Genomic DNA, 11,569 nt, shown 5'->3' on the forward strand with positions numbered 1-11,569 from the left:
TGTAGTTAGTGTGTAGTCAGTGTGTAGTCAGTGTGTAGTCAGTGTGTAGTTAGTGTGTAGTTAGTGTGTAGTTAGTGTGTAGTCAGTGTGTAGTTAGTGTGTAGTTAGTGTGTAGTTAGTGTGTAGTCAGTGTGTAGTTAGTGTGTAGTCAGTGTGTAGTCAGTGTGTAGTCAGTGTGTAGTCAGTGTGTAGTCAGTGTGTAGTCAGTGTGTAGTTAGTGTGTAGTTAGTGTGTAGTCAGTGTGTAGTTAGTGTGTAGTTAGTGTGTAGTTAGCGTGTAGTCAGTGTGTAGTCAGTGTGTAGTGTAGTCAATAGTTGTGTTGTGTGTGTCAGAACAATGAGGCGCCTGCTGAGTGTTACAGGTGTTACAGCAGTGACACATCTGCTGCTGTCAGGCCTGCAGGTATCAGCTGTTGTTCTCCTTCATCTCATAGTGGACAGAAATTATTTTTTGGAGCGGCACAAATAATTTGTGTGGCATCAGATTTGATGCAGAACAGCTGATTGTTCTGTAAATAGTTTGAAATGTTTGTTTAAAAAACATCTTGGCTGCATTTTTAGGTAAAAGCTGCAAAAAACTTTGTTTGCATGACTCAGTTACTTTTTTGAAGAAGTAACTATATAATTAATTGGCCAACATTGGTCATTATTTACTGTATTTTGCAGACAGAGTTACAGACTCTCTCCCAGACCACAGACTCAGAATACAAGTCAGAGCTTTATTTAAAAAATAAAAAAAAAGAAAGTTGTGTTTTCAAAATTGGAGTTGAAGTTATTTTTTACTTCCAATAGTGTTAACATGCTGCACAGGTCATGAACAAGATTTTTTTTATGGTTTCTTTTTATGTTTGCTTATCCTGTATTCTCTTCTACGTTTAGTAATGGAGAGTGCTTATAACCCCGTTTTGATGTTAAACCTTTTTCATTCAACCAGAACAAACATGTCCGTCATACAAAACCAGAGCCAACATGGTAAATAAACGTGCCATTTAACTGCAATAGCATAGACTGTATGAAGAGAACAAAAAGTGATTCATATATCAAAATGACTTTGTTCAGAAGTTTCTGTCTGTTTTGATGTCCCTGAGGTGTCTGATCCTTCAGCCTGGTCTGTGTCCCGCAAAAGCTCCAGAGACCGTCCACAGGAAGCACAAAAAGGAGTGAAGAGGCTGAAGCTAACACCACAAAATGGGCAAAACATTTTCCAGCTATTTTTAGTGCAGCGAGCACCTTCAGGGTAATAACGAAGCGCAATGAGGAGTTACTTTCTCGACGTTTGTTGACATCCCGCGTTTAGCTGCTGCTTATTCTTCTGCCGCTAATTTAAAGGCACTTTACTGCCACCTGCTGGGCTGGAGTGTGGACCATGACGGTTTTAAGGTCTGGATATTTTCTTAAGAAAATCCCCGTGACATTTAAAAATCTGAACATCATTATCTCACCCATACTCTTTTGTAAAATCTCTTCAAACATTAACTGAACACTACTTCTCTGAAAAGCCCTCGCTTAGCAGACTACAAATCACTTTTCCGTACTACAAATATGGAGTAAGCCTAATCGTTGAGTCACTTCCGGTATTTCAGACAATCCCTTTCTGTCAAGAGCCACTTGTTAATTTGTTGCAGACTTGTTAAAATGTTTTCGGAAATGTTATTTTGTTGTTGATGTTTTAAATGTGATTTGCACTTCCCAGCCACCGTAGTATTTTTCCCTGGTTTTACTACCACACTGGGGCACATGTTCACCCTCACATGGAAGAAGTAATCTGATTGGCATGGTGGTATGTAGCATGTAGTTTGAAGCAGGGATTTCGTAGTGCCCCATGTGTAGCGCTGGAACCCAGTCAGGATGTGTTTCATCCATTTCATAGGCTGGTTTGCTGCAATAATGAAAAACAATTAGCAACTCTATAAATAGAACATTTATCTACAAAATCACTCATTAGGATGTTTGTTCTAATTTGCTATGACCTCAGAGCGCATTGAAAATAAAACTAATAGGCTATAAAGAGTGATATGAACTTATTTGGATCTTACCTGAATGAAAATGTCTGTAGCACCAATAGATATCTGGGGATGGTAGCGAACTGGATATCAGCTCGTCTCACAGCTGCTATCCAGGCTAGACGCCTTCTTTTGGTAACACCCGATACATGAGCTCCTTCGTGATGCTTCCAGGTGGGGAAAGAGTAAAAAGAGAGCCCGTTTTCCAGCTTATTCCCTTCCCGATCGTCCGATCTAACAACTGACAACACAGCAAGGACGAACCATTACTGATGCTTGCACTCCTCTAGCCATTTGTTTGGCCTGCTAAAATGGCGCCTCGGTGGTCACGCCCTCTCCAAAGCCCTGGGAGACAGTTGGTGTGGTAAGCCCCGCCCTCTATTCAAAGATGGTCGTTCACAGTGGACATAGGCTGTGTCCCAATCCAGCGACCGCACGCTTCATAGTACGGGCGAGTATTGGTCAAACTGGGCAGAAAGTCTACAAACACATAACATCCTTATAGAATATGATGTAACACTATAGATCAACTTAGCTCAGAATATATAAAGCATATAAACAGTTACAGCAATATGATGCAACACACACAGCAGCTACTGATCCAAAATACTCAAAGCTTCATAGAACTGAAACCAACATTTATTTTAGCTCCATTCTGCTGCTGATACAGACTTTAGGTTTCTGAACATTAAACTTGTTGCTGCCTTTCATAGTGTGTAACCTGAAGGCCCTGAGTACTCTGAGTACTTTCTCCCACACTGGAAACACTGGGATGATAACATTATTTGAACATTACCTAATAAGACTGATTCAGCACAGACAGGTATGTTAAACTTTCCTAGCAGTCCTTCACAAACAGGGAACAGTCTGTCTATTCTCTCCATCTGTCAGCTGCTGCTGGCTCTTCCTCCTCCTCTTCCTCACACACTGCTGAGTTTGTCCTGGTGGATCATCAGGGCTGCAAAGCCTCACAGATGATGTGCAGCAGTGGGTCCCTCAGTCTGTCCTCACTCTGGACACTTGCAGTCGTCACACATGGAAATCAAATGTGTGATAAGCTGCAGGATTCAGACACAAGTGTAACTTATAAACACATGTTCATACTTTTATTCCACAATCAGAGAGAAAGAAACAGAGAGAGAGTGCAGGACAGACAGACAGGTGGCAGTCTCAGGTGTATACACTGCTACACAACAGCACAGAGAAGCAGGATTTAGTGTTTGTGTTATTACGAGTGTAAACAAGAAGAGTTCCAGATGGTGCAGTGGACACATGTGTGACTGCTGTGATTAAAGCATCTTTCTTTCAGCTTAACGAGTGAACCGTCAGCTCGTTCAAACACACGTTAAAGTGCGTTTGGCTCGACACCACCGAACAGAGGCAGCAATATAACACAGCTAACATTAACAGTGCAGTGGATCCTGCTTGTGCCGTGATGTTCAGGACTGCAAACCGAGCAGCATCACTGACTTTCAGCTTGTTGTGTTTGTGGATATATGACTGACTTTAATTATCCATGAAATCATCACAATCTCTGTAAGATTAAGGTCGACTATTGAACGGCGCATATTTAAAGGCTTTAAAACCAAGTTAGTACAAACATCACTAATGTCACATGACTTTGCCGACATGTGACCAACAGTAATGTTTTAATGTTCTTCATTATTAAACATTTGTACATAAATAAGTGACACAATATTCAGTACTTACTTTTGAAAGTTTACTCTTCGGCCGCTCCGCTTCAGGCATCCATCGTTTTTTTCCGAACAAATTATCCACACCCACCACCGCGCTATGAATTGTGGGATATATGGGACCACGAAGTCTACACCGGACCACACTTCAAATTTGGGGACATGAACGGTACATTTGTTGACTGCATTTGGAGTACACTTTGAATTGGGACACCCTTCGTGCGTCGCTGTGACATAATCGGTCTCCAAATGCGTGCGGTCACTGGATTGGGACACAGCCATAGATGCTTCTTTCACTCCTCGTTCAAACCGTCTGTCTTCCAGTTCAACATGTGGACACTGGCGTCCTCAAAGACTGACCTTTGACCTTTAGATGCAGATGAACAGCTGAGTCCTGTTGAGGTGGCTGTTTGGTGTCTCCAGTGTACAGCTCTGAGCTGTCCTTGCTGCACAGCTACACTACGTTTTTTAGTTTGTGTCTGCATGTGTGGCTGGGTCTGAAGGACACTGGGACGTCGTGGTGGCGAAGACTCCTGAGTCTGCCTTCCACAGGGTGGAGGTACTGCTCTGTGTGTGGGAGCTTCAATGTTAATGTTTCCATTCTCCTCAGTGTGCACAGAACACTCCAGAAAACCACGATCCTTCCACTGAGCTGATGTGTTGGCTGGTAAATGGATGAATAGACTGATACGTTGATGGGTGGATGAATGGTTGAATCGATGGATCCTCTGTGGAGGTCGTCAAGAGCACCAGATTCCTTGGTGTCCAGCTGGTGGAGAACCTCTCCTGGTTAACACCAGCTCCATAACTAAGAAGGCCCAGCAGTGTCTCTACTTCCAGTGGAAGCTGAGGAAAGCCCATCTCCCTCCATCCATTCTCACCACCATCTACAGAGGGACTATCGAGAGCATCCTGAGCAGCTGCATCACTGTCTGGATGGTAACGGCACCGTATCGGATCACAATGCTCTACAACTGTTAGTGAGAGCAGCTGAGAGGATCATTGGAGCCTCTCTTCCCTCCATCAGACACCTGTCACACCTGCTGCATCTGCGGAAAGAGGTACTGGAGCATCCGGGCCCTCACTGCCAGACTGAGGAACAGGTTCTTCCCCCAGAACGTCAGACTCCTGAACACACACACACACACACACACACACACACACACACACACACACACACACACACACACCTTAATACATCAAGTTACCTTTTGCACAACCCACTGTCATTGTTGCACTTTTCTTTTGCACTGTTTTTTGTTTTGTTTGTTGCAGTTTTTGCACACTTTGCACGTTATGTAGTCCTGTGTTGATTGTGTGTCACATGGAGCATCGTGGTCGTGGAACGAATCAATAGACTGATACGTTGATGGGTGGATGAACAGGTAACTGGATGGAGCCGCCCTCTCGCTCCGTGTACCCGCCTCCACAGCGCCACTCATCGGCCTGCATAAACTTTTTTCCCGCTGTTGTTACTTCCTGTTTAGTCCGGAGCGGAGCCTCGACTGTCCCCCGGGTCTCCGCCGGTGTCCTCTGCCTCTTTGTGTCCGTGTGTGGCCGCTCGGTCTCGGACTCACAGCTCACCTCCAGCCTCCGTCGACCCTCCGGGAGGACGCGGGTTCGGTGTCCGGGACTGCGGGTAGGAGCCGGGCTGAGCTCTCCCGGGGAGCCGGTGTCCGCCTGGTTCTTCCGCCGTGCGGTCCCGATGGATTTTACTTAAATGTGTCCCCGTGAAGCCGCAACAGTGCGCCGTGCTAATGCGCTGATTAGCCGGCTCTGCTAACCAGGTCAGTTCAACGCGCTGACCTTAAAGTGCTGTTTTCACTCACTTCGAGCTAAAGCTGCTAACTTCCAGCGCTGCTAGCCGCCACTGTAACTCCTCCGAGTCCCTAAAACTGCGCTTTAAACTGGGCTTTGAGAGTCTCCCGGGTGTCGGAGCTCTTTCGGGTCTCTGACTTAATTGGACTTGTTGTTTATATGAAGTTTAACTCCGGTTTAACAAGTAGGGCTGTTAAACACTGCCTGTCAGTGTTTGCTAAGTTTGATTAAATGTTGTTTAAATGGACTAAGAGCCAAAGTTTACTCGTGAAACAGTTCCTTAAATCTAAGAGAAGCAGGCAGAAGGTCAGCCCACGCTCAGCGAAGCCTTTATTCGGCTTTATTTTCAGTCTTCAGCGGACTGACTATTAAATTCAATGTTGTGTGATTGAGGTTTTGAATGGGGTGGGCCGGGGCTGACCAGTAAAGCTGGGTTTAGATGTGGATTAAAAGTTTTCATTTGGCCCTAAACTGTTTATAAAATGTTAAAATGATTTAAAAATACAAACTTCAGGGTTTATCGAGGATCCAGGGACACACAGGATGAGTTTTCACCGGGGGCTTAATGTCCTGTTAGGCGTAAAATTAGACGTTTCTTTAACGAGGTTTTGAATGGAGTTTTGACGCTAAGCCTCTTGTTGTGTTAAAGTTACTTATTTGGGCTAAACTGGGCTACGCATCGAGTCCTGAGTTAAACTGGGTTAGTACCTGAGTTGTGTACTGGGTTCACTGGTGGGTGTCAGTTTACTGTGGTTAGGATTAGACTCTGGATTGGATCATGTGCTTTTTAATTGGACTAAAACTGTGAGTTAAAGGTAGTTTTGGGGAAACTGTGTTAAACTGGGGTGCTGTTGGCATCGGTACTGGGTGTTGAGCGTTGAGGCGGGCCTGGTGGGTTTCTGCTCTGTGTTCCCGACCCTCACAGGTGTGTTCTTGTTCGTGTCTCATGCAGTTGGTTCCGGTCTAAGCAGGTTTGGTCCCAGCTTTAGCTCACCATGGCAGAGCTCCACCAGGCGCCCACCTCGCTGTGCTGCTGCCGTAAATCCCTGCCGGACTCCGGGGGCCGGTGCTCCGGGGACTTGGCCCGGCCCTCTGCGGGCCTGGGTCTGGAATCCCAACGCTGCCCCCTGGTGGATGTGGCGTCCGCATCGAACTTCAGGAGCTTCCAGCTGTGTCACTTCCACCTGGACCTGCGGCTGAACTTTGCAGTGAAGGAGATGAGCGGCTGGCTGGTTCTGGACCTGGTTCCGGTGCAGCCGGGGGTCTGCTCCCTGATCCTGGACTCCCACCCTTCTTTATTGATCCACTCCATAGACTGTAAGGTGCCGGGGGCCGGGCAGCAGGAGCCCGTGTCCCTCACGTACCGCGTGGACCCGTTCACCGACTACGGCTCGTCGCTCAGCATCAGCCTGCCAACCGCGGCAGTGAAACCAGGCCGGGCGGTCCAGATCACGGTCCGCTACACCACCACGGACGGGCCGGCGGTAAGGAGACGACACGGCGTCTGTACAGCGTGAGCATGCTGAAGGTGACCACAGCGTGACCCGTGTGTGTGTGTGTGTGTCTGCAGATCTGGTGGCTGGACTCGGAGCTCACCTGCGGTCAGGTTCGTCCTCTGGTCTTCACTCAGGGTCACTCAGTGTGTAACCGCTCCTTCTTCCCCTGCTTCGACACGCCAGCCGTCAAGAGCACGTACACCGCCACGGTCCGGGTGAGTCACACGGAGCCCAGGTAACATCAGAGCGGTCACAGAAGGCGTTTCCTTAAACACCTGCACTCACGCCGTTTCTGCTCGTCCTCCTCGGCAGGTCCCGGATGGCGTGACGGTCCTCATGAGTGCGTCTCGGAGTTCGTACTCCAAACAGGACCGCGTCTTCCAGTTCTCCATGGAGTTTCCTGTACCCTCCTACCTGGTGGCGCTGGTGGCCGGCGAGCTGCAGCACGTAGACGTCGGGCCGAGGTCGCTCCGCGTAAAATAACGTTTTCATTATTTATCAAAATGAGTCCAAATATTGTTTCGATGTGTTTGCCGACGAGTGAGTTTGAAACATGATACAGTAAAAATGATTTTAGGCAAACAAACAGATCATTTTTCATATTCCTGATGTTAAATCGGGGGGGGGGGGGGCACTCCAGGCCTCGGTGTCCTGCAGGGGTCACCCTGGGTCACACCTGAGTCACACGACGAGCTCATCACCAGGCGTCTGGGAACGTTTTCATTTAGTCGTTTAAATCAGCTGATTCGTCTAAAACCTGCAGCACTCGGAGGCTCGAGTTATTCAAGTAATGTAAAGCAGTGAAAATCAGTATGAAAGATAAACGTGAGCTAAAGGTCAAAGATGATCATAAACAAAATATTTACATCTGTGCAGAAACACATTTTGACCTTCGGCCAATCTTCTTTCAGGAGTCGTCTGTGGGCGGAGCCTTGCCTGTTGTCCTGCGCGGTGAAGAAGCTAGGGGGCAGCGTGGAGCGCTGGCTGGGCGTCGCCGAGGACCTGTTTGGACCTTACCTGTGGGGCAGGTGAGCCTCTAAGTTTCTGACCAAACTTTCTTTAAAACATCCTCGGCGATGCTGACACGGCTCGTCCTCAGGTGCGACATCGTCTTCCTCCCTCCCTCCTTCCCCATCGTCGCCATGGAGAACCCCTGCCTCACGTTCATCATCGCCTCCATCCTGGAGAGCAGCGAGTTCCTGCTGATTGACGTCATCCACGAGATCGCCCACGGCTGGTTCGGCAACGCCGTCACCAACGCCACCTGGGAGGAGATGTGGCTGAGCGAAGGCCTGGCGACGTACGCCCAGCGAAGGATCACCACGGAGGCCTACGGTAACGCTGCGTTCACCGTTTCAGAATTTACGTTTTTGTTGGCGAGATTTTAAAACATTTTCAGTTTTACGTGTTTGAACCTGAAGTCACGAACAGCTGATTATTGATTTTTAAAGTAAACACGACTTCAGCCTCAGTCCACATACTTTTGGTCACCTCGGGTTACCTGTCGCCCTCAGGTGAGCCGTTCACCTGCCTGGAGACTGTTGTGCGATTGGACGCCCTCCACAGACAGCTGCGTCTCCTTGGAGACAGCAACCCCGTGAGCAGGCTGCAGGTCAAGTTTGAGTCAGGTGACCCCCACCCACACACACACACACAGATGGAGGTGTGGTGTCCACTCGCACAGGTGAGATGACATCACTGTGACCTGTTCCAGGTGTGAACCCCAGCACGCTGATGAACCTGTTCACCTACGAGAAAGGTTTCTGCTTCGTGTCGTATCTGTCGGAGATCAGCGGAGACGTGAGACGCTTCGACTGTTTCCTCAGGGTCAGCACACACACACAGACACACAGTGACACAGACACACAGTGACACAGTGACACACACACACAGTGACACAGACACACAGTGACACAGACACACACACACACACACACACACACACACACACACACACAGACAGTGACACAGTGACACAGACACACACACACACAGTGACACAGACACACAGTGACACACACACACACACACACACACAGTGACACACACACACAGTGACACAGACACACACACACACACACAGTGACACAGACACACACAGTGACACAGACACACAGTGACACACACACACACACACACACACACAGTGACACAGACACACACACAGTGACACAGACACACAGTGACACACACACACACACACAGTGACACAGACACACAGTGACACACACACACACACACACACACACACACAGTGACACAGACACACACACACACAGTGACACAGACACACACACACACAGTGACACAGACACACACACACACACAGTGACACAGACACACAGTGACACACACACACACACACACACACACACAGTGACACAGACACACACACACACACACACGCACACACACACACACAGTGACACAGACACACACACAGTGACACAGACACACAGTGACACAGACACACAGTGACACACACACACACACGCACACACACACACACACAGTGACACACACACACACACACACACACAGTGACACAGACACACAGTGACACAGTGACACAGACACACAGTGACACACACACACACACAGTGACACAGACACACAGTGTGACACAGACACACACACACACACACACACACAGTGACACAGACACACAGACACACACACAGTGACACAGACACACAGACACACAGTGACACAGACACACACACACAGACACACAGTGACACAGACACACACACACACACACACAGTGACACAGTGACACACACACACAGTGACACAGACACACACACACACACACACACACACACACACACAGTGACACAGACACACACAGTGACACAGACACACAGTGACACACACACACACACACACACACACACAGTGACACAGACACACACACAGTGACACAGACACACAGTGACACACACACACACACACAGTGACACAGACACACAGTGACACACACACACACACACACACACACACACACACACACACACACACACACACAGTGACACAGACACACACACACACACACACACACACACACACACAGTGACACAGACACACACACACACACAGTGACACAGACACACACACACACACACACACACACACACACACACACAGTGACACAGACACACACACACACACACACACACACACACACACAGTGACACAGACACACACACACACACACACACACAGTGACACAGACACACACACACACAGTGACACAGACACACACACACACACAGTGACACAGACACACACACACACACAGTGACACAGACACACAGTGACACACACACACACAGTCACACACACACACACACACACACACACACACACACACACACACAGACACACACACACAGACACACACACACAGACACAGACACACACACAGTGACACAGACACACACACACACAAACACAGACACACACACAGTGACACAGACACACACACACACACACAGTGACACAGACACACAGACACACAGTGACACAGACACACACACACACACACACAGTGACACAGACACACACACACACACACACACACACACACAGTGACACAGACACACACACACACACACACACACACACACACACACACACACAGTGACACAGACACACACACACACACACACACACACACACACACAGTGACACAGACACACACACACACACACACACACACACACACACACAGTGACACAGACACACACACACACACACACACACACACACACACACACAGTGACACAGACACACACACACACACACACACACACACACACACACAGTGACACAGACACACACACACACACACACACACACACACAGTGACACAGACACACACACACACACACACACAGTGACACAGACACACACAGTGACACAGACACACAGTGACACACACACACACACACACACACACACACACAGTGACACACACACACACACAGTGACACAGACACACACACACACACACACACACACAGTGACACAGACACACAGTGACACACACACACACACACACACAGTGACACACACACACACAGTGACACAGACACACACACACACACAGTGACACAGACACACACACACACACAGTGACACAGACACACAGTGACACACACACACACACGCGCACACACACACACACAGTGACACAGACACACACACACACACACACACAGTGACACAGACACACACACACACACACACAGTGACACAGACACACAGTGACACAGACACACAGTGACACAGTGACACAGACACACAGTGACACACACACACACACAGTGACACAGACACACAGTGTGACACAGACACACAGTGACACAGACACACACACACACACACACAGTGACACACACACAGTGACGCACACAGTGACGCACACACACAGTGACACAGACACACAGTGACGCACACACACAGTGACACAGACACACACACACACAGAGTGACACAGACACACACACACACACAGTGACACAGACACACACACACACACACACACACACAGTGAC

At 48.4% G+C, this 11,569-nt stretch overlaps 1 protein-coding gene across 1 annotated transcript in view; it reads left to right on the forward strand.

Annotated features, from left to right (window-relative positions):
* The first annotated feature begins 5,190 nt into the window (after window positions 1–5,190).
* rnpepl1 (arginyl aminopeptidase like 1) overlaps window positions 5,191–11,569 on the forward strand; it is a 34,965-nt gene continuing 28,586 nt past the window's right edge. Inside the window, exons 1-8 of the mRNA XM_080890154.1 lie at window positions 5,191–5,483; window positions 6,467–6,998; window positions 7,085–7,225; window positions 7,323–7,474; window positions 7,922–8,038; window positions 8,110–8,345; window positions 8,525–8,638; window positions 8,725–8,837. Coding sequence (XP_080746280.1) covers window positions 6,510–6,998; window positions 7,085–7,225; window positions 7,323–7,474; window positions 7,922–8,038; window positions 8,110–8,345; window positions 8,525–8,638; window positions 8,725–8,837 — 1,362 coding nt within the window. The 5' untranslated portion in view covers window positions 5,191–5,483; window positions 6,467–6,509. The remainder of the gene's footprint in view (window positions 5,484–6,466; window positions 6,999–7,084; window positions 7,226–7,322; window positions 7,475–7,921; window positions 8,039–8,109; window positions 8,346–8,524; window positions 8,639–8,724; window positions 8,838–11,569) is intronic.

This window comes from Rhamphochromis sp. 'chilingali' (genome assembly GCF_963969265.1).
Source record: "Rhamphochromis sp. 'chilingali' genome assembly, chromosome: 8".
Lineage (NCBI taxonomy): Eukaryota > Metazoa > Chordata > Actinopteri > Cichliformes > Cichlidae > Rhamphochromis > Rhamphochromis sp. 'chilingali'.